The 24,418-nt window shown below is 44.4% G+C and overlaps 1 protein-coding gene across 2 annotated transcripts; it reads right to left on the bottom strand.

The window, feature by feature from the left end:
* Positions 1–923: 923 nt before the first annotated feature.
* Positions 924–8,327, bottom strand: LOC123098832 (K(+) efflux antiporter 5). 2 transcript variants are annotated; one of them, XM_044520908.1, is made up of 20 exons: positions 7,804–8,327; positions 7,523–7,566; positions 6,912–6,973; positions 6,731–6,815; positions 6,574–6,635; positions 6,408–6,483; positions 6,259–6,333; positions 5,560–5,631; positions 5,370–5,453; positions 5,215–5,283; positions 4,843–4,920; positions 4,072–4,160; positions 3,876–3,972; positions 3,334–3,387; positions 2,385–2,480; positions 2,015–2,203; positions 1,845–1,922; positions 1,716–1,760; positions 1,543–1,638; positions 924–987 (listed from the first exon to the last, which is right to left on the bottom strand). In XM_044520908.1, the coding sequence occupies exons 1-20, from the start codon at positions 8,045–8,047 to the stop codon at positions 934–936; spliced, it is 1,749 nt and encodes a 582-aa protein (XP_044376843.1). In that variant the 5' UTR covers positions 8,048–8,327; the 3' UTR covers positions 924–933. The 2 variants fall into 2 exon arrangements, with proteins under 2 accessions (XP_044376843.1, XP_044376844.1); XM_044520909.1 differs by having other exon boundaries at positions 924–975; positions 7,804–8,325.
* Between the last annotated feature and the right edge of the window lie 16,091 nt (positions 8,328–24,418).

The following is a 24,418-nucleotide window of genomic DNA, read 5'->3' on the forward strand; positions in this document are numbered from 1 at the left end:
GGTTTTTTGGAATGAACTTGTTGAATTTGATGCCTTTTGGCTCAAACATGATTATGTTGTAGTTGTTTGTTGGATTGGATGAGGAAGTATATTATGTCCATAGTTGAATTATGATGTGGTGCATTTGAATTGTTCAAGTGTATGTCGAAATGTGGTGCACTTGCTTGAGATGTCTGTCCGAACTTATGGAAGAATTAGCAAAGGGAACTTTTAGGGGGATTAAGTTTCAGGGAAAAGGGCTACAGGATGGGGTGAAGTTTGGGGGATTAAAGGATGGGAGGGCTAGAGATGCTCTAAGTGACAGCAAAATTCCGCCAACTTAGGATGAATGAGCTAGCATAAACAAACATCCAGAGACAAGATGGACAGTGTCGGGAGAATAACAATCTGTACCCCAGGGAAACAATCTTCACTACTTCGCCATACATAATGACAGGAGAGTAACAATAACCATATAATGCTGTGAGAAAATGGTTGTTGAAAGACAACACCAGATCATGTCAGCTGGCATTTCACGCACAAAGGCAATTGGCGATATATAGCATAACCCCCCCCCCCCCCCCCCCCCATGGGGAAAATAGTACATGTCACTTGTGCGGTACATCTGAGCTCGGCATCCAAAATCCCTATCTAACTCTAAGATTAAGTTGGCAAGAATGGTACAAAACCAAGGCCTCAGGGCCGTACCGTGTAAAGAATATGCTACTTCGACAACATGTACAGTATGTACAAACTCAGTTTTTGGATTGAAGTGGTATATGGATAACTCCCTGACCATTCAAAATGTTATCCGTAGTCATTGCATCACAACCCCGCTATACCGTCGTGGAGGGAAATGATGAAAATATTTGTGCAGCGATCCGTCGCATGTGCAAAGAGTCTTTGCACACATAAATCATTGTCAGTGGAATGAATGTCTTTGGCTTGGCAATGTCAGAGTGTTCTGTTGTAAACATCAAGCATTGTTGCCTTTTCCTGTAAAGGCAGCTGAAATATGATCAGATATGGAACTGGAAAGAATGAGACTGACTGAGCATTTGGCACTAGAACCTGATAATTAAAATCTCCGACAGAAATAACAGGCATTTAACCAAATCAGATTCTAATAGAAAACATTCCAATTATAGATTCAACAATGACGCTACAAAAGCAAGGATGAACCATCTTATAAGGTGGGCAAAGTCATGTACTCCCTCCGTACCAAAATATAAGACGTTTTTACAGTTCAAATTGAGCTGCAAAAACGTCTTGTATTTTGGTACAGAGGTGGTAGAAAAGAATACTAAACCAAAACATGAAACTTGCATTTAGTACATCTCGATCATGAACTTGCGAACCATGCTTGGTCACTCCAACCCCTATTATGACTACTCTGTCAAGAATTTATGTTGGAGAAAACCATGTTTTGATATGAGGTATTGACAGTTTACCCTGGAAAACCATCATCAACAGACGCATAGTGTCCACCAGCAACTATGATGGAATAATGAGGAATAATGTTATTCAAAGTTGTACTGTCAGCAAAGAGCTAAGAAAGCATACCTCATTCTGCACACCACTTTCTGAGGGGAACCAACGCATAAGGATGCCGAGTTGCGTCACCACAGGAATTAATTTGAAAATGAGGGGAGTTGTTACCTGCAGAAAGAAAAATAAAGTGACTAAGTGTGCATGGAACACCTAGGCACATCATATGACCCAGAAAAGAAACTTACCAAGCTAAGAGCAGTTGTTCCCAGTAATAACAGATACATTTTCCCCTACAAAACAAAATTTGGTAAGACCTACGCATCATGCATGCATGGCAAGTATATAAATGTTTAAATGGGATGAGAATAATTCACCCCTATAAGATGATGATGTGAAGCACGGCTCAGAAGCACAAAAGCAAACTCTCCAATCTGAGCTAATGATAGACCAACCTTGGTAAGAGAAGGAAAAAAATAAAAGAGTGAGAACATATTCATTTATTGCACAGATACTCATTGGGAAATACTAAGGGAGAGGTACTCACGATGAAAGCTGTTCTGATGCTGTATCCAAATGATTTTATGACAGCTGTTATGACTATACTCTTAACTATTATAACAAGTATAACAGCTGCAAGTAATATGTCCACGTGATTCCATAAGAACTTGAAATGGATGAGCATGCCAATACTTGCAAGGAAGAGTGCAGCAAATAAGTTACGGATTGCTTCCACCTTCAATTATTAAAACACAACACTTTGTAAGATACTGCAATCATGTATGAGCAAAACTGGTAGGTCCAACCAAAGTGATCGAAATTCTTAACTTGACAACATAAGGCAATAATAAAAAAAATAAAGACCCATTAAAGCCAAATCACGACACAGAAGTACGGAACAGGATGTAGAACAGCACCTGCTCCAAAGTATGGTGAGCAAAATCTGTGGTGGATATCATAACGCCAGCAAGAAATGAGCCCAGTTCAAGACTCAATCCAAGATAATCACTGCACTGGCAAATACAAAGACATAACATCAGTCTTTACAGAATTGATGGACGTAGGGATTTCTATGTAAACAGAGTATCCTATTTCCATAGGCTCGAATGACCCCTTCTCATAATAGGAATGTGCACGGTCTGGTTCGGTATGGAATGAACTTATAATCTGATGATCGAGTCGATTCCATGATTATAAGTTCATAACCCTAGCGCCCATTCCCATTTTGGGCGGAACAGGCCTAGCGCAGTGGTGAAGTCCTCCCCACTTGTGCCAAGAGGTCCTGGGTTCGAACCAGCCTCTCTGCATTGCACTTTGCAGGGGTAAGACTAGGTTCCTATAATCCCTCCCCAGACCCCACCTTGTGTGGGAGCTTCTATGCACTGGGTCTGTCCTTTAGTAAGAGGGATCTTGAACTAAGAAATAGACCTAGCAGCTAAAAGAGGGTATCCTGAGCAATTGCAAGAATGGGGTTCATTGATATTCCTGGTAGGAACGCTGATGATGACAAAAACTAGTGAGAGGGCAACAGGAACAATTATAAGGACAGTTACTCATCATGCCAGCAACAGGATGTGATACAAGCTACCAACACTTCCAAGGCTGTAGACAACTTGACACCAAACATGATAATAGCAGGTATACCAGGTGGAATTTTCATTCCTAGTGGCAAGAGATGTGCTTTAAGAAATGCAAATGCTCCTGCTAGTTTCTCGAGAAAGAAAACTAAGCTTCGGGTAAACATGTACTATGCTAGTGCTCAGGCAAGTATTCGTGATACTAATAACGTTTGTCATGCTGCATCGATAAGAGTCATCCTAGCAGGATGTGATACAAGCAATGAAGCAATGAAGTCAAATAGCCTACCCAGGCTAGCAGCAAGCAGAACGCGACAGCAGCCAACTGATAGAGTTCATTTGTCTGCATATTTAAGAAAAAACAAATTAGCAAGTGAGGTTAAACACTAAAAGAACAATATAAACTATAAAAAGTATTTTTTAATCATATCATGACATCACTGTGTGAAAGAACATATATGGTGTTTAGTAAGCAAAACAGAATTCCATTAAGTAATGTGAGCTACAGACAGCACCGCGGAATCATTTTTTAAATAGTCCACAGAAGTCTAGACGGACATGGACCTGAGGTTTTAGACGATACAGCTACAGTAGTCAGTAGTCACACAGCAGTACCAGAGAGAAACAAAGGAAAAGCATGGAGCTCCAATATTACTATGGTGATAATATAGCATTTTCACTAAAAATGAAGAGCACAATAACCAAGTTGGATGGATAATGTTTCCTAGCACTAAATGAAGAAAAAATTCCTGTCACCAATTTGAAGAAACGATGCACATAACTATCAAAATCAGTGCCAGAACAGAAGAGAAACAACCCAGTTCAACTAACCTGTGATGATAACTGGATCATCAGTTTTAAGAATCGAGGGATGAATGACCAAGTCATCATATATGCAACAGTTATAAATATGGACAGTACAAGTAACCTGCACACAAAAACATTCTGCATTACTCAAGGCCCTGATATAACACTACGATAACATATTTGGATTTTTGCAAACTGGTTATTCTGATAATAATCTTACAGTCTCCCCATTGACATCATTCCTCCAAATATGCCACTTGAACCACCCAGAACTGGAATGAGAGCAAACAGAAGGCCAACTGCACAATCCTGGAGTAAAAGGAACATGCAATCTGAATCTCAACTGAGCACAGTTATGAAACACTAGCACATAAAGCCTGCTTTCATCAAACTGGCTTCCAAGCAATTGACACTTGAATTCCATAAACCATTACTAAAGACTAAATGCAACGTATTTGTTGATTATCAATGATTTGGTTCAAATGAGGATGACATAAATGTCTGTTTATGAGAAAGGTCCAATAGTACCAGTCTCAATAGTCAGTATCTATCTCCTCTCCTTTCTAACTGAAATATTGAAATCACTAACAATTTAGAAACTTGGCGCTTGTAACAGGGGTGTGGGCATGATATTGAAGACCATTGTTACAGAGTGAATACCAAGTTAACAAACATAAACTCACGTAAGGCATGATAGCACAGACCAGTCTGCAAATAAGAAGAGTTACTACCAGTGAAGGTTGGTTAAATTGGTCAGAGTTGAAAATTTGCAATAGATGGTGCATCGGGAACTCCTATCCATGCAACTGAACTAAAATCTCTAGTGATTATGTTATTTCTTCACCAAAATTGCAAAGCAAGATTTTAAGTTTGTACTCCCTCCGTTCCATAATTCTTGTCGTACTTGGCGCTTGTAACAGGAGTAACATTTTTTTACCAATAATAAACAATAAAAGAGTAAATAGATGAAAGAAGTGGATGAAGTACAAACCTGAAGAATAAGGGTGCCAATTGTAACTTGACCATGAAGTGCATTTGTGCTACCCTTTTCCACTAAGAACTTGGAAACCTGCCATGGTTGTAGGCTTGTAGCAGTTAGAAGATACTCCCTCTGTAAACTAATATAAGAGCATTTAGATCACTACTTTAGTGTTCTAAATGCTCTTATATTAGTTTACGGAGGGAGTACATATTATTTAAAGTTTAACAGAGTGAGAATTCGCTATCTGTAAACAGTCATTCATATAATTAAACCAAGCCCGACAACTCAACCACATTTCCCCTGACTCTAGGTGACCAACGAAATTTAAAGTGTGGAAGTCATATATTTAGGATGATAGCCATCTTGAGCGAACATAATTACCACTGCAGTAGATGACATTGACAAGAAAGTGCCAACAAATACTCCCTCGGATAATTTAGCACCGCACAACTGAAAAAATGGCATAACCTCAGATTTAGTTAAGTGTCTTTTCTCTCACAGGACAGTATATTGAATGAAGATAGCTAATACAATACCGCAGCAGTTAGGCCACACAAGAACATGAACAAAGCAATCTGAAGTACACCACCAAGCACAGCAACAGGCCCAACCACTCTCAACTGATGGAAATGAACAACATGTTCAGACACCACATGTTTATGAATATTATATTTGAAGAAAGAGTAACATTAGAACAAAGTAATTAGCCATGACATTCTCAAGTACCTTTGGCAACGAAAATTCAAGGCCAAGTGCAAAAAGAAGAAAAACCACACCAAACTGTGCAAAGGTCTCCACCTGCAGTTGAACACAATTAATGCGAGATGCAATACATCAAATTCAACAGCATACTTAGAAGGTTAAACGTCATTACTATTCTAATGTAATTGCTACATTGGTTAATGCTCCCTTCACAATATTATCTTCCTGAGGGTCACTTAGGGTATGTTCTGGTTGAGTCAAAGCCAACCCCACGAGAAATTTGGCTAACCAATGTTTGGGCTAAGATTTTGGTTGCCCATGCTCTCACCAATGCTGGCAAGAAAAATGAACTAAAGTTGTATAGTGTGGCTTGGCATGCCAAGATATTGGAAACCATCCAAGCAAGAGCCAGAATTTTAATCATGACCAAATAATTGGTATGGTTGTTTTGGTCACCATCCAAACGTATATCCTTACAGCATTTTCAAGCATGAGATAAAAGGATAGAAAAATAAATTTAGACAATTCTCATTTTGACCAACCAAATAATGAATCTTGACTATTGAGTGCACATTCCCAGTGTCCATGCTAACTTTTTCGGTGAGCATGTTTAAGAAACTACATTGCGTCAAAGTACAGATTAAAAAAATAGACCAAAATTCCGAGAGACTTAAACTAAAGATAACGATAGGAGAGCAGTCGTTAGTGATCATATTTTTTTACCTGCACCATTTCATTGATCAAGTTCAAGCCTCCGGGTCCAATAAGAGAACCAGCAAGTAGATAGCCAACGATAACCTGGAAAATAACAACATAAATCATGCTACTGAGGTAATGCAATGTTCGCACTAAAGTATGACAGGTCTACTCACCGGCTGCCCCAAACAAGAGAATATGATACCACCGGCAGTAGCTGAAACAATTATAACTACCAGATCTTTAATTAATCTGCAAAACCAAAATTTATTGTTATGGATTACGTGCAATCAGCAGATTACAGATTCCACATACAGGGTCAAGGTATGAAAGAGAACTGACCTTAAATCTAACTGAAGTGTTGGATACTTTGTTTTACGATTTGACATCACAAAAACATTATCCTGCACAAAGTTATAGTCAGCGATAACAAACTAATCACAGAACTAACTCGATGACAAACAAATAAGCATCCTTGTTAATAAGTGAATTTACACACCTCTTTGTCTATCACAGTTTCCGTGTCATCAGAATTTTCATTCTGAGAACCAAACATGTCACCTATTTGGAAAGGTCTTGAGGAACTGCACAAGAAGCACTGTTTAAGTTATGTCAATCATAGTAGGATGCTACAGATTGAACAATTCTAACAGCTGATCCTGTTCATATTCCAGCCATACTTTGCCTGCTGTGTATCATTCTTCTTGTCGTGTGTAATAACAGCTACGGTCTCCAGAACAGCCTGAACAAACATAGAAGATAAAACTTATCATCTAGCAAACTACTTTGACAGAAAACAAATTAATCAGATATATAAATATATGCGGAGTGCATCATGAGCAGATTTCCCCCAAAAAATGTCAAAGGAACTATTGAGAGCAAATAGACGAGGAACTGGAGATACCCCCCACTAACATCATGGGATAAACAAGCACTGGAGATATGCCACACTAACATCATGGGAGACTGGGTAAAATTCTAACAGAGTTTGTTTTACATGCCATCAAAGATGACTTAGTAGCATTTGTTTTACACCCATATAGAAACTGCTAAAGTACTTAGCAGGGACATGTACGCATAAATGCGCCTGGAGGGTTTTTTCTGTTTCATTTCCAACGGGAAATACCTCACTACCAAACAACCAATATTGCTATGTCATGTCGTTTTGGCGCACTATGAAAAGTACAGGTAATGCCTTTTAGGCAAGCCTCCACCACTCTTGGGGGAAAGACCGAAAGAGAGTTTCGTAACAGGAAACACAGCACACGCGTAAGAGGGTAGTCACACCTACTTGATGATCTGAGATGCTGTTGTTGAAGCTGTTCTTGTCCGGTACTGCAAAATGAGGAGCAAAGCAATTCATCACCATATAACAAACCAAAAAAGTGCAGTGTTAAACCCCGAATTTGCATGGCCCGTGAGAAATTGGCAGTAAGGGACATCAACATCCGACTCAAACATCTACTCTCACCCCCGCAGGATGATATTCGGCAGAAAAAAAAATCCCCTGGGCCAGAGCAGATCTAGAGGAGCGGCCGAGCGGGGCTCGGGGGGGCAGGGGATCGCACGTACCCTCGGAGGCGTCGCTGTCGGAGAACTCCTTGTCGAGCACGCGGCCGAACATGTCGGCGATGCTGTTGTCCCCGGCGGTGGCGTTGTGGGTGCCGTTGGCGACGAGGCTCCCGTAGAACTTCTCCCGCGTCTCCTTGTCCGGCCTCCCCGCGGCGGGCGCGAGCGCGAGCGCCACGGCGATGGCGAGGACCAGGGCGGTGAAGCGCCGGCCGCGCGCGGTCCCCGCGGCGGCGGCGGGCGCCATCCGGATCGGGGGCGAGGCGGGTGAGGAGGGGTGGGGTGGGGCGCGGCGGGGCTGCGGGTGGCGCGTCGGGGTCGGGGATTTTGATTGTGCGGGAAGGAAGGGCGTTGGTTGGCGCGGTGGTGGCGCCGTCGTCGTCGTCGGAGCGGAGCAGAGCAGGAGCACGAGGCGTGACGACGGTGAGGCGGGTTATACTAGGAGGGAAGTTGGTTCACCGGCGCGCGGTCGCTGGCACCTCAGCCTGGCGCGGCCGTGGCGCGGCCCGCGGGCCGGTGGTTCCTTCCAGCAGAAATTCCCGGTTTTGCACGGGCTGCCAGCTCCTTTAGATTAAAAAATGGATTTTTACTCCCTCTCTAAAGAAATATCTAAACGCTCTTATATTTCTTTATGCAGGGAGTACAAAAACTTTGGAGGATATATATGATTACTTATGGATGTTTTTCCAAATTCCTTACAATGTATTGCAGGAAATTGTCCTTCAAAAAACTTTCAATCTATTCATATACTGTCAGGATAGTATAAAGAACACAAAAAACAACAATATTTACATCCAGGTTCGTAGACCACCTACGAGCATACCAGCACTCGAGGGAACCAAATGCACGCCGACATCATCGTCCCTCCCTAATTGGAGCCGAACAAAACTTGTTATAGTAAACAGTCAAAATGTTAGCGTGCTAAGATCGACTCCAACACCTCCTGTATCTCTAAAAAAACTACCTTTTACGTGAAGTTGGGGCAAAAAAAGGCCTCCAACAGCTCCCGTAAACCCAAAAATATTTTATGAGATCCCGTAAAAACACCTCCTCCATCCTCCATGTTTATGCGAAGATGGTCTTCCTGTTTAATTTTGGCGGGCGGATAACCGCCTGAAACTTCACGAGCAGAACGCCAGACCACCCCGCGCCACTGTCAGAACACCGCCGAAACGCCGTCGCCGTGAGGCCGCCACCGTGAGGTCACCACCGCCACCGCCGCCACCACCACCATGAGGCCATCGCCATCACCGTGTGGCCACCCCCGTCGCCGATGCCACGGCTCTGCATGCCCTGCCCGCAAGGTCGGCCGCCTCCGCCGCCACCAGCACGCGTCGCCGATTCCGTGCGCCTCCGTCGCCGCCGCCGCCGCTCGCCGTCATGCCTCTGACATTGACTTGTAGTCCCTAGGCTTTTAGCTAGACTTTTTTAATTAAAAATAGAAAAATAAAGATTTAATGGGATGATGTTTAAAGGAACTGAGAAAAATGACAATTAGAAAACTTCAAAGTGGTTTTATGGGAAGTTTCTAGGGGAGCTATTGGAGTTGCTCTAAGACCCAGAGCATCGGTGAACCATAACAACAACCGCCGCCGATGAAGAAAGTCATAGATCGGACGGATCCAACCTATTAACGAACGAATATCAGGTCCAAACGGATACACCGAATACAAACATCGACCACATCTCGTGATATCCGCCAGAGTCACGACTTCACACGCCCTCCGACAACGCTCGAAGCACTGTCGGGACACGGGCTGGGCGGGGAGCACTTTATTTCACTTCCATAGAGTCGTCGTTCTCTCGTTTTCCTGGTAGCACACAACCCTAACCAAACCTAAAAAAAGATCTAGAAAACGAAGCCCTCCAGTCGACAAGGGTCGGGATCCATTGCGTCTTCATGACCCTAAAGGCCAAAAGAGACGAGGCAGACCAGCGGCGGTGCCGGAGGCAAGGAGTCCTATCGACTGTTCACTTGTCCTCATGTTAGGCACCTAACCTGTTTAGCAAGTTGAGGATATTTTCCATCCAATAGAACCTCTTGTTATAATTCCTTTATTTTGTCATACAGTATAAAACACCCGTTCATGTATTTTTCTTATATACTTTTGAATCATTTATGACTAAAAAGGGGTATGCCACTCTAATCCTACGATTTTTTTTCCATTTCTATGTCTTAGAAAACTTGTGCATTAAGAGTCCATTAAAATCCTGCTTAAGATCAAACATCTTTAAACTTGAAATGATGATTTTAGTTGTTGTGCTTTTGAGAGGGATTTTTTATTTTCTGCGACGAATTTTTTTCCAACCAAAAACAAGGGCTGCAGGCTACGAAGCCATCTGTTCTCCTTTTCATTCCGTTTTTATCGCTAAAATATATTGGTCCGCCCCAACTTTATTATCCTTTTTAAGCTCGATCATCATCAATTCTGTCTCGATGTTGCTGAGTTTTTCTATTCGGCAACACACGACACAGGAAGAGTCTGCCCGTACGGAGAGATGTCATGCGATGGTGCGCTGTGAGTGAATGAATATACTAAACGGTTGAAAGTGTCAGACATGAAGAGATCAACGCAGCTTGGCCACATGACGTGAACGAGATAGCTTCACATGCTACGGCACAAAAGAAAACTGACCATGTGGCGCGTCTTTGCGCACCTAATAACTACTCACTCTGTCCCATAATATAAGACGTATATATTGAGTGCGGCGTTTCAGCTTCCGAGCTCATCTGCACCCCCTTGACGAAAAAATCAAAACAAATACTAATAAAATTCAAAAATTACAATTTTTTTGTGTGGTAGATAAGTTTATGCGTGAGGTGCATGTCGTGGGAACGATTCCGACAATAATAAGGGATAGGGTAAAGGAGTATGATCTATCGAGATGCATATGGGTGACACGGTGGTTTAGCGAGTTCGGGCCTCTCACGGTGGAGATAATGACCCTATGTCTCGTGCTTCGGAGAGGCTTTCTTTATCTGTCATAAACACGGAGTTACATGGTGTATTTGAGAGAGAGAGGGGAGAACGGATCTCCATGCCTCAGCTAAATGGTGAGAGAGAGAGAGAGAGGTGGAAGAAAAGAATGAGGGCCTGACATTTTCCGACCATGAGCCGGAAAAGGTCAGGTCCTCAGTACCGAGTGTTTTCTTATTCTGATCCGCAATTGCTCTTGAATCCAACTGATGTTTGTTTAACTCACGTCTTGCAGATTTATACTGAGATGTACTTGATACCCAACGGGGAGCAGGTCCAGGAGGGAGTGGAGAGCGAAGGTGGGAGTGCCGACTGGCAATCTGACGATGAAAGCGATGAAGACAGTGAGGATTCTGATAGCAGTGAGGAGGTCGACTCGCCGCCTCGCTCTGAGCGGCGTTCCAAGCAGTCGCGGGATCCTGCGGGTGGGCGTGGCAAAGCAGCTCCGCCAAGTACGCAAGCTCCAAAGCGCACTCGGACGTCCACTCCCGAGCCAACAAAGAAGGCTCCAAAGCAGGCCAAAGTTGCCGCGCCCAAACCTCGGAAGGTCCTGCCTAGGATCAAGGTGGCGGTGCCTGTCGCCTCAGCGTGAGTGTTTCTTCTTTTCATTTTCGTTTTGATTGGGAACTTCTTTTCTTGCTTGACCGAGTGAAGTTGGGGACTTTCAGTGCTGCTACTTCTGGAACGTCCATGGACATTGACAAGGAGCAAGATGACGCGGAAACTGTAGACGCGGCCACCTCTCGGGCAGGTATAGCTCCACAACCATGCTCTTACTTCACCAACTGTTCTGATGGTCGACTGAACTCTTACGGTCGAGTGTTTTGCAGCGCCAACAAATGTTATTCAACTTCCAGACGATGACGATGATGAAGAAGTGCCACAAAAGAACACAGGGAGAAGGGGTAGGACTCTGAGCAAGAAGGCGCCTGCTAGCAAAGTGTCTCACTCGACATCAGCATCAGACCCAGTCATTCAGCAACTTGGTGATCCAGTTCAGACTTCTGTTTCTTTTGCTGATCCTGTGTCGACTGTCCAACCTTCGGCGTCGACTGTTCAGGCCTCTGCTCCGACTGTGCAACTTCAAGCTTCAGTTCCTCCAGCTACCTCGTCTGTTCCACCAACCCCTCTTTTTGTCACTCACTCATCATGTCCCGGAAGACCAAGTAGGTGCTGCCAAGGAGGCCATGATCCAAGCAGGCTTAATGATGGACCGAATGAAGGTGGTGTACGTGTTGGGGAACGTAGTATTTCAAAAAAATTCCTACGATCGCGCAAGATCTATCTAGTAGAAGCATAGCAACGAGCGGGGAGAGTGTGTCTACATACCCTCATAGACCGAAAGCAGAAGCGTTTAGTTACGCGGTTGATGTAGTCAAACGTCTTGACGATCCAACCGATCCAAGTACCGAACGTACGGCACCTCTGTGTTCAGCACACATTCAGCACGATGACGTCCCTCGAGCTCTTGATCCAGTTGAGGACGAGGGAGTGTTCCGTCAGCACGACGGCGTGGCGACGGTGATGATGAAGTTACCGGCGCAGGGCTTCACCTAAGCACTACGACGATATGACTGAGGTGTTAAACTGTGGAGGGAGGCACCGCACGCGGCTAAGAGATTGTTTGTTGTGCCTTTGGGTGCCCCCCTCCCCACGTATATAAAGGAGGGGGAGGAGGAGGTCGGCCATAGAGGGGGGCGCGCCAAGGGGGGAGTCCTACTTGGACTCCTAGTCCAAGTAGGATTCGGCCCCCCTCCTTCCTTCCATCGGAGAGGGAAAAGGGGAAGGGGGAGAGAGGGAGAAGGAAAGAGGGGGGCCGGCCCCCTCCCCTAGTCCAATTCGGTTTGGGCAAGGGGGGCGCCCCTCTCACGTGGCCTCTCTCATCTCCTCATACCTAGTTCAATCTCGTTACCGGCAAGTCTCTTTACTCGTTCCGTAATGCATCATCCCGCAACTAACTCATTAGTCACATTGCTTGCAAGGCTTATAGTGATGTGTATTACCGAGAGGGCCCAGAGATACCTCTCCGATACACGGAGTGACAAATCCTAATCTCGATCTATGCCCTCAACAAACACCTTTGGAGACACCTGTAGAGCATCTTTATAATCACCCAGTTACGTTGTGACGTTTGATAGCACACAAGGTGTTCCTTTGGTATTCGGGAGTTGCATAATCTCATAGTCAGAGGAACATGTATAAGTCATGAAGAAAGCAATAGCAATAAAACTAAATGATCATTATGCTAAGCTAACGGATGGGTCTTGTCCATCACATCATTCTCCTAATGATGTGATCTCGTTCATCAAATGACAACACATGTCTATGGTTAGGAAACTTAACCATCTTTGATTAACGAGCTAGTCAAGTAGAGGCATACTAGGGACACTTTGTTTTGTCTATGTATTCACACATGTATCAAGTTTCCGGTTAATACAATTCTAGCATGAATAATAAACATTTATCATGATATAAGGAAATATAAAATAACAACTTTATTATTGCCTCTAGGGCATATTTCCTTCAGTCTCCCACTTGCACTAGAGTCAATAATCTAGTTCACATCGCCATGTGATTTAACACCAATAGTTCACATCACCATGTGATTAACACCCATAGTTCACATGGCTATGTGACTAACACCCAAAGGGTTTACTAGAGTCAGTAATCTAGTTCACATCGCCATGTGATTAACGCCCAAAGAGTACTAAGGTAAGATCATGTTTTGCTTGTGAGAGAGGTTTAGTCAATGGGTCTGCCATATTCAGATCCATATTTATTTTGCAAATTTCTATGTCTACAATGCTTTGCACGGAGCTACTCTAGCTAAAATGCTCCCACTTTCAATATGTATCCATATCGAGACTCGGAGTCATCCAGATCGGTGTCAAAGCTTGCATCGACGTAGCTCTTTATGATGAACTCTTTATCACCTCCATAACCGAGAAATATTTCCTTAGTCCTCTAAGGATAATTTTGACCGCTGTCCAGTGATCTACTCCTAGATCACTATTGTACTCCCTTTCCAAACTCAGGACAGGGTATACAATAGGTCTGGTACACAGCATGGCATACTTTATAGATCCTATGGCTGAGGCATAGGGAATGACTTTCATTCTCTCTCCATCTTCTGCCGCGGTCGGGCTTTGAGTCTTACTCAACTTCACACCTTGCAACACAGGCAAGACTCCTTCTTTGTCTGCTCCATTTTGAAGTACTTAAAAAACTTGTCAAGGTATGTACTTATTGAAAAAACTTATCAAGCGTCTTGATCTATCTCTATAGATCTTGATGCTCAATATGTAAGCAGCTTCACCGAGGTCTTTCTTTGAAAAACTCCTTTCAAACACTCCTTTATGCTTTCCAGAAATTCTACATCATTTCCGATCAACAATATGTCATTCACATATACTTATCAGAAAGGCTATAGTGCTCCCACTCACTTTCTTGTAAATACAGGCTTCACACTACTAGGAAAAGGCCTACTAGTGGCGCACCAGTTTTGCCTACTAATGGCGCACTACTGGTGCGCCACTAGTACCACGCCACTAGTAATTAATACTAATGGCGCACCACTGGTGCGCCATTAGTATAGGCCATGGTGCGCCATTAGTATTTTTGAATTTTGAAGGCGGGAAAATAGTAGTGGCGCACCGTCTAACCCCCACCGTGCGCCATTGCTAGTTTTGAATTTTGAATTTGGATCTGGATCGCGATTTTTTTGCCCATTTTTTGCTCGTTTTTTTTGCTCATTTTTTTGCACAATATTTTTTCAAATTTTGTTCTCGTTTTTGTATCTTGTACGTTCTTTTGCCGTGTTCTTTTGCCGAAGAGGAGTTCGCCGGAGAGGAGGGCCGAGGTCACCGGAGAGGAGGAGGAGGAGGTCACCGGAGAGGCGCTCGCCTACATCGCCGGAGAGGAGGAGGAGGTCGCCGAAGAGGAGGAAGGAGAAACCATGAGGGGAGGGGAGGAGAGGAGGGAGGAGGAGCTCACCGGAGAGGAGGGAGGAGGAGATCACCGGAGAGGAGGGAGGAGGAGATCACCGGAGAGGAGGGAGGAGAAACCATGAGGGGAGGGGAGGAGAGGAGGGAGGAGGAGGTCGCCGGAGAGGAGGAGGAGGAGGTCGCCGGAGAGGAGGAGGGTAGTATGGTGGAGGAGAGAAGGGGAGATGGAGTGGAGGAGAGGAGGAGATGGAGTGGAGGAGAAGAATGAAGAGGTAAGGAGGAGAGGACCATGCCCAGCCATATATACAGCATAGTAATGGCGCACCGTGGGCAGGTGCGCCATTACTAACTTTTTTTATTTTTTGATTTATTTTGAATTTTGAAGGCGGCAAGATAGTAATGGCGCACCATGGGCAGGTGCTCCATTAGTAAGTTTGAATTTTTTTTGAATTTTTTTGCCTCTCCAGATCTTAAAAGCCCCGTATCTTTTTTCCTATTAGGTTTTTGAGGATTTTGAAAATGTTTAACAGGGTTTCCCAGTTAAATTCGGATGTAACTTTTCGAGTAGATGATTTTTCATATAAAAAACTTTTTCATCCGAGTTCGTATGCAAAAGTTATGCCATTTTACAAATTCTCGAGAGATTTTGCAAAAAGTCGAAAATTCATGTTTGTAAATTTTGCTAACAACTAGACCATATATCACATGGGAATCTTATTTTCTTTTATTTTTTGACATTTCTACCATTTTCTTTTATTTAGTAATGGCGCACCACATGCACAGTGCGCCATTAGTGTCCATATTGGCTATAGCTGTTTTTGTAGTAGTGTCACCGCAAGTCTGTATAAAACTATATGCTTTGATCAACTCATCAAAGCGTATATTCCAACTCCGAGATGCTTGCACCAGTCCATAAATGGATCGCTGGAGCTTGCACACTTTGTTAGCACCTTTTGGATCGACAAAACCTTCTAGTTGCATCATATACAACTCTTCTTTAAGATATCCATTAAGGAATGCAGTTTTGACATCCATTTGCCAGATTTCATAAAATGTGGCAATTGCTAACATGATTCGGATAGACTTAAGCATCGCTACGAGTGAGAAAATCTCATCGTAGTCAACACCTTGAACTTGTCAAAAACCTTTTTCGACAAGTCTAGCTTTGTAGATAGTAACACTACTATCAGTGTCTGTCTTCCTCTTGAAGATCCATTTATTTTCTATTGCTTGCCGATCATCGGGCAAGTCAACCAAAGTCCATACTTTTTTCTCATACATGGATCCCATCTCAAATTTCATGGCCTCAAGCCATTTGGCGGAATCTGGGCTCATCATCGCTTCCTCATAGTTCGTAGGTTCATCATGGTCTAGTAACATGACTTCCAGAACTGGATTACCGTACCATTCTGGTGTGGAACGTGCTCTGGTTGACCTACGAGGTTCGGTAGTAACTTTGATCCGAAGTTTCATGATCATTATCATTAGCTTCCTCACTAGTTGGTGTAGGCATCACGGGAACGGTTTTCTGTGATGAGCTACTTTCCAATTCAAGAGAAGGTACAACTACCTCATCAAGTTCTACTTTCCTTTCACTCACTTCTTTCAAGAGAAACTCCTTCTCTAGAAAGGATCCATTCTTAGCAACAAATATCTTGCCTTCAGATCTGTGATAGAAGGTGTACCCAACAGTTACTTTTGGGTACCCCATGAAGATGCACTTCTCCGATTTGGTTCGAGCTTATCAGGTTGAAGCTTTTTCACATAAGCATCACAGTCCCAAACTTTAAGTAACGACAGCTTAGGTTTCTTGCTAAACCACAGTTCATACGGTGTCGTCTCAACGGATTTAGATGGTGCCCTATTTAACGTGAATGCAGCCGTCTCTAAAGCATAACCCCAAAATGATAGTGGCAAATCGGTAAGAGACATTATAGATCGCACCATATCTAATAAAGTATGGTTATGACGTTCGGACACACCATTACGCTGTGGTGTTCCAGGTGGCGTGAGTTGCGAAACTATTCCACATTGTTTCAAATGAAGACCAAACTCATAACTCAAATATTCACCTCCACGATCAGATCGTAGAAACTTTATTTTCTTGTTACGATGATTTTCCACTTCACTCTGAAATTCTTTGAACTTTTCAAATGTTTCAGACTTATGTTTCATCAAGTAGATATACCCATATCTGCTCAAATCATCTGTGAAGGTCAGAAAATAATGATACCCGCCGCGAGCCTCAACACTCATCGGACCGCATACATCAGTATGTATTATTTCCAACAAGTCTGTTGCTCGCTCCATTGTTCCGGAGAACGGAGTTTTAGTCATCTTGCCCATGAGGCATGGTTCGCAAGTAACAAGTGATTCATAATCAAGTGATTCCAAAAGTCCATCAACATGGAGTTTCTTCATGCGCTTTACACAAATATGACATAAACGGCAGTGCCATAAATAAGGTGCACTATCATTATTAACCTTGCATCTTTTGGCTTCAATATTCTGAATACGTGTATCACTACAATCGAGATTCAAAAAAAATAGACCACTCATCAAGGGTGCATGACCATAAAAGATATTACTCATATAAATAGAACAACCATTATTCTCTGATTTAAATGAATAACCGTCTCACATCAAACAAGATCCAGATATAATGTTCATGCTTAAACGCTGGCACCAAATAACAATTATTCAGGTCTAAAACTAATCCGAAGGTAGATGTAGAGGTAGCGTGCCGATGGCGATCACATCGACTTTGGAACCATTTCCCACGTGCATCGTCACCTCGTCCTTAGACAATCTTCGTTTAATCCGTAGCCCCTGTTTCGAGTTGCAAATATGAGCAACAGAACCAGTATCAAATACCCAGGCGCTACTACGAGCATTAGTAAGGTACACATCAATAACATGTATATCAAATATACCTTTCACTTTGCCATCCTTCTTATCCGCCAAATACTTGGGGCAGTTCCGCTTCAGTGACCAGTCCCTTTGCAAGTAGAAGCACTCAGTCTCAGGCTTAGGTCCAGACTTGGGCTTCTTCACTAGAGCAGCAACTTGCTTGCCGTTCCTCTTGAAGTTCCCCTTCTTCCCTTTGCCCTTTTTCTTAAAACTAGTGGTCTTGTTAACCATCAACACTTGATGCTCCTTCTTGATTCTACCTCCGCAGCCTTTAGCATCACGAAGAGCTCAGGAATTGTCTTATCCATCCCTTGCATATTATAGTTCATCATGAAGCTTTTGTAGCTTGGTGGCAGTGATTGAAGAACTCTGTCAATGACACTATCATCAGGAAGATTAACTCCTGGTTGAGTCAAGTGGTTGTGGTACCCACACATTCTGAGTATATGTTCATTGACAGAACTATTCTCCTCCATCTTGCAGCTATAGAACTTATTGGAGACTTCATATCTCTCAATTCGGGCATTTGCTTGAAATATTAACTTCAACTCCTGGAACATCTCATATGCTCCATGACGTTCAAAACGTTGTTGAAGCCCCGATTCTAAGCCGTAAAGCATGGCACACTGAACTATCGAGTAGTCATCAGCTTTGCTCTGCCAGACGTTTTTAACGTCCGGTGTTGCTCCTGCAACGGGTCTTGCACCTAGCTGTGCTTCCAGGATGTAATTCTTCTGTGAAGCAATGAGGATAATCCTCAAGTTACGGACCCAGTCCATGTAGTTGCTACCATCATCTTTCAACTTAGCTTTCTCTAGGAACACATTAAAATTCAAAGGAACGGTAGCACGGGCCATTGATTTACAACAACATAGACATGCAAAAACTATCAAGTACTAAGTTCATGATAAATTAAAGTTCAATTAATCATATTACTTAAAAACTCCCACTTAGATAGACATCCCTCTAGTCATCTAAATGATCACGTGATCCATATCAACTAAACCATGTCCGATCATCACGTGAGATGGAGTAGTTTTCAATGGTGAACATCACTATGTTGATCATATCTACTATATGATTCACGTTCGATGTTTCGATCTCAGTGTTCCGAGGCCATATCTGCATATGGTAGGCTCGTCAAGTTTAACCCGAGTATTCTGCGTGTGCAAAACTGGCTTGCACCCATTGTATGTGAACGTAGAGCTTATCACACCCGATCATCACGTGGTGTCTCGGCACGACGAACTGTAGCAACCGTGCATACTCAGGGAGAACACTTATACCTTGAAATTTAGTGAGGGATCATCTTATAATGCTACCGTCGTACTAAGCAAAATAAGATGCATAAAGGATAAACATCACATGCAATCAAAATATGTGACATGATATGGCCATCATCATCTTGTGCCTTTGATCTCCATCTCCAAAGCACCATCATGATCTCCATCGTCACCGGCTTGACACCTTGATCTCCATCGTAGCATCATTGTCGTCTCACCAACTATTGCTTCTATGACTATTGCTACCGCTTAGTGATAAAGTAAAGCATTTACATGGCAATTGCATTTCATACAATAAAGCGATAACCATAAGGCTCCTGCCAGTTGCCGATAACGGTTACAAAACATGATCATCTCATACAACAATTTATATCTCATCACGTCTTGACCATATCACATCACAACAAGCCCTGCAAAAACAAGTTAGACGTCCTCTACTTTGTTGTTGCAAATTTTACGTGGCTGCTACGGGATTCTAGCAAGAACCGTTCTTACCAACGCATCAAAACCACAACGATTTTTCGTCAAGTGTGTTGTTTTAACCTTCAACAAGGACCGGCCATAGTCAAACTCGATTCAACTAAAGTTGGAGAAACTGACACCCGCTACCCACCTGTGTGCGAAGCACGTCGGTAGAACCAGTCTCATGAACGCGGTCATGTAATGTCGGTCTGGGCCGCTTCATCCAATAATACCGCCAAATCAAAGTAAGACATTGGTGGTAAGCAGTATGACTATTATCGCTAACAACTCTTTGTGTTCTACTCGGGCATATAATATCTACGCATAGACCTGGAACGGATGACACTATTGGGGAACGTAGTATTTCAAAAAAAATCCTACTATCACGCAAGATCTATGTAGGAGAAGCATAGCAACGAGCGGGGAGAGTGTGTCTACGTACCTTTGTAGACCGAAAGCGGAAGCATTTAGTAACGCGGTTGATGTAGTCGAATGTCTTCACGATCCAACCGATCCAAGTACCGAACATACGGCACCTCCATGTTCAGCACATGTTCAGCACGATGACGTCCCTCGAGATCTTGATCTAGTCGAGGACGAGGGAGAGTTCCGTCAGCACGACAGCATGGCGACGATGATGATGAAGTTACCGGCGCAAGGCTTCGCCTAAGCATTACGATGATATGACCGAGGTGTTAAACTGTGGAGGGGGGCACCGCACACGGCTAAGAGATTGTCTGTTGTGCCTTTGGGTGCCCCCTCCCCACGTATAAAGGAGGGGGAGGAGGAGGCCGGCCCTAGAGGGGGCGCGCCAAGGGGGAAGTCCTACTTGGACTACTAGTCCAAGTAGGATTCAGCCCCCCTCCTTCCTTCCACCGAAGAGGGAAAAGGGGAAGGGAGAGAGAGGGAGAAGAAAGAGGGGGCCCGGCCTCCTCCCCTAGTCCAATTTGGTTTGGGCAAGGGGGGCACTCCCCTAGTCCAAACCAGTGGGGGCACGCTAATAAGTGCACCCACTGGGTGTAGTCCCCGAGACCACGGTCGACTGCGGGCAGTCGGCGGTGGTTTGAGAACAAATGTTGTTGTAATTTTTTTACTCCTTCCACTCGTACTGGGCAGACCATGTCGAGTGGGAAATCGAACCAGTGGGAGCACGCCAAGTGCACCCACTAGGTGTAGTCCCCGAGACTGCTGTTGAATGTTTGATTCGGCAGTAGTCTTAGAACTCTTTTTGTCATAATAATCTGATCTTGCATCTTATCACTCGAAAGTGACTGATCCTTGTTTCTCTCGATTGACTTGTCTTGTTGTTCACTGCAGAAATCCTTTGATCTTGGAACCAAGTTTGCTGATCTAGAGAGGAAGCAGATCCAACTCAATCTTGATCTGGAGCTGGGCAAGGAGAATTTGCAGAAGGCCAAGGATGAAGCGGCTGCCATGGGAGGTAATGATTTGTTGACTGCTCGCCTTGTCATCTTTTCTTTTCATCTTTTGAATCGAGTGATTCCACTCAAACTGATGTGCATCATGAAAACCGACAACTCCAAGCTCGTCTGAAGAATGTTAATTTCTTTAGACAAAATGAAGCAGGCTCTGGAGCAGAAGGACCTCGACCTTGAGCGCAGAAGACGGCGCGAGAGAAAACTGAACTTGCCGACAAGAAGCTGGCTTCAGTCGTCAAGTTGGAAGAAGAGAACACCAAATTGAAAACTGTCGTTGATGAAGCGAGTAAAGAAGTCGTGCAACTGAAGGACGAGAAGGTGGCCTTGACCGACAAAGTCAAAGTTCTCACTCGGAAGAGAGACGAACTGGAGACTTATCTGGGAGGTCTTGCCATGAAGATGTTCCTCATGCTTGAAGGTACTTTCTCTTGTCTGACTGATTTGCAAAAAACTTCTTCATCATGCAACTGCCGATTCATTACTTTTCTGTGCGTGTAGAATTCTGTCAAAACTTCGAGGAAGAAACTGGGCGGATCGAGACGAGCCTGGATCCCATCAACTCCCCCGTCAAGGACGAAGCCGCGATGAACGTGCTGCGACTGGAATCCCGCCTTGCTAGTGTCTTGGATTACATCGCTCGACTGAAAGTCGTGTTGTCCAAGATCGACAAGGAGTTATGGCGAGAGGATGTGCTTCTGAACGATCTCAAGTCACTGATGACTCGACTCAACAGCATCCCTGACCGAGTGCAGGCGTGGAAGAAGTCAGCTGCCCGCTGCGGTACTGACGTAGCTTTATCAATTGTCTGCGTCCATTGCAAGGAAGTCAAAGAAGAGAAGCTGGCGGCTCTTAAGGTTGCCAACACCAAGAAGCTTCAATTCCAATCCTTCATGGAGACCTTCATCGATGCAGCTACTCGCATTGCAGACGGCATTGACCTGGACAGTTTCGTCGAGCCAACAAGTCCTTCTCTTGCCGAGTGAAAAACTTGATAACTTTAACCTCATTTGCCTCGGAATGCCAAGTGATTTTGTAATCGTTAAACTCTTTCGGGCTTGACGCCCGAGTACTTCCGCTGGTGGTTCTGAACCCTCATGGATTTATCCGAACTTGGTTGCTTTAATTGGATGCAGTTGCTTTGTCTGTATTGCCTTCTGATTTTTTGACTTAGGCGAATCTAGGATCGCAGCTGAGTCTCCGAGTGAGAGGATTGCTCTGCACTTGGATAAACGTTGTACTTGTGGCACAACTCAGAGTGCAACAATACGTTTGTACTTGTGGCACAGCTCAGAGTGAAACCAGACGTTGTACTTGTGGCGCAGCTCAGAGTGCAACCAAACGTTGTACTTGTGGCGCAGCTCAGAGTGTAGCCATGCATTGTACTTATAGCGCAGCTCAGAGTACGTGGCCAGGTTTCCGAGTGAGAGGATTGCTCTTCACTCATAGTATGTTTTGTAACTTAGGCGAGTACGACATCGCAGCTAAGCCTCCGAGTGAGAGGGTTGCTCTTCACTCGGAGTGTTTTTGAAACTTTGGCGAGTACGTGATCGCAGCTAAGCCCCCGAGTGAGAAGGTTGCTCTTCACTCGGAGTTTGTTTTGTAACTTAGGCGAGTACGGGATCGCATCTAAGCCCCCGAGTGAGAGGGTTGCTCTTCACTCGGAGTTTGTTTTTTGAAACTTAGGTGAGTACGAGATCGCAGCTAAGCCCCCGAGTGAGAGGGTTGCTCTTCACTCGGAGTATTTTTTGAAACTTAGGCAAGTACGGGATCGCAGCTAAGCCCCCGAGTGAGAGGGTTGCTCTTCACTCAGAGTGTTTTTTGAAACTTAGGCGAGTACGGGATCGCAGCTGAGCCCCCGAGTGAGAGGGTTGCTCTTCACTCGGAGTATTTTTTGAAACTTAGGCGAGTACGGGATCGCAGCTAAGCCCCCGAGTGAGAGGGTTGCTCTTCACTTGGAGTATTTTTTGAAACTTAGGCGAGTACGGGATCGCAGTTAAGCCCCCGAGTGAGAGGACTGCTCTTCACTCGGAGTGTTTTTTGAAACTTAGGCGAGTACGGGATCGCAGCTAAGCCCCCGACTGAGAGGGTTTCTCTTCACTTGGAGTGTGTTTTGAAACTTAGGCGAGTACGGGATCATAGCTAAGCCCCGAGTGAGAGGGTTGCTCTTCACTCGGAGTATTTTTTGAAACTTAGGCGAATCGGGTTCGCAGCTAAGCCCCCGAGTGAGAGGGTTTCTCTTCACTTGGAGTGTTTTTTGAAACTTAGGCGAATCGGGTTCGCGGCTAAGCCACCCACTGGGGGATTTGAACACACATGCTTATGTGAAAACAATCATTAAGATACTGCAAAAAATCATGTCTTTGATAAGCAAACTGAAGGATTCTTATTACAACTCGTCGATCCGAGTGTTTAGGTATAAAAACGGTGGAGCAGATCCGCGTTCCACGAGCGTGACTTGTCTTCTTTCTTGGCTACGTTGTAAAGGTGATACGCCCCGTTGTGGAGCACCTTGGTGATGATGAAGGGGCCTTCCCAGGCCAGAGTGAGCTTGTGAGGCCGTTTTTGGTGCACTCGGAGCACAAGGTCTCCTTCTTGAAATGCTCGACCTCTGACATTTCGGGCATGGAATCGATGTAGGTCTTGTTGATAGATGGTCGACCGGATCAGAGCCATCTCTCGTTCTTCCTCTAGGAGATCCACTGCGTCCCGGCGTGCCTGTTCAGCTTCAGCTTCTGAGAAGAGTTCCACTCGAGGGGCATTGTGTAGCAAATCACTCGGAAGAACGACTTCAGCACCATATACCATGAAGAAAGGGGTTCGATCAATCGATCGATTGGGAGTCGTCCTCAATCCCCATAGGACAGATGGCAACCCAGTCACCCAAGCTCCAGCTGCGTGCTTGAGGTCGCGCATCAATCGGGGTTTCAGCCCTTGAAGGATCATGCCATTCGCTCTTTCTGCCTGCCCATTCGACTGTGGATGTGCAACGGATGCGTAATCGACTCGAGTACCCTGGGAAGCGCAGACTGCTCTGAACTCATCTGAATCAGAGTTGGAGCCGTTATCTGTGATAATGTTGTGAGGGACTCCATATCGGAATATCAGCTCTCTGGTAAAACTATTGGTGGTGCTTGAATCAAGATTCTTGATAGGCTTGGCTTCGATCCATTTGGTGAATTTGTCGGCTGCTACGAGTAAATGAGTGAAGCCGCTTCTGTCGGTCCTGAAAGGTCCAACCATGTCCAGTCCCCAAACTGCAAAAGGCCAGACGAGTGGAATAGTCTTCAAGGCAGATGCAGGCTTGTGAGACATGTTTGAGTAAAACTAGCAGCCTTCACACTTGTCGACTATATCTTTAGCCATCTCATTTGCATGCGGCCAGTAAAATCCCGCTCGGTATGCTTTGGCTACGATGGTCCGAGAGGACGCATGGTGACCACAGGTCCCCGAGTGAATCTCATTTAAGATTAGTCGACCTTCTTCTGGAGAGATGCAACACTGAGTTACTCTGGTAACACTTTCTCTGTAAAGCTGTCCACTTATCACTATGAAGGCTTTGGATCTATGGATGATCTGGCAGGCCTCATCTTCATCCTCTGGGA

This window comes from Triticum aestivum, chromosome 4D (genome assembly GCF_018294505.1).
Source record: "Triticum aestivum cultivar Chinese Spring chromosome 4D, IWGSC CS RefSeq v2.1, whole genome shotgun sequence".
NCBI classification, from domain to species: domain Eukaryota; kingdom Viridiplantae; phylum Streptophyta; class Magnoliopsida; order Poales; family Poaceae; genus Triticum; species Triticum aestivum.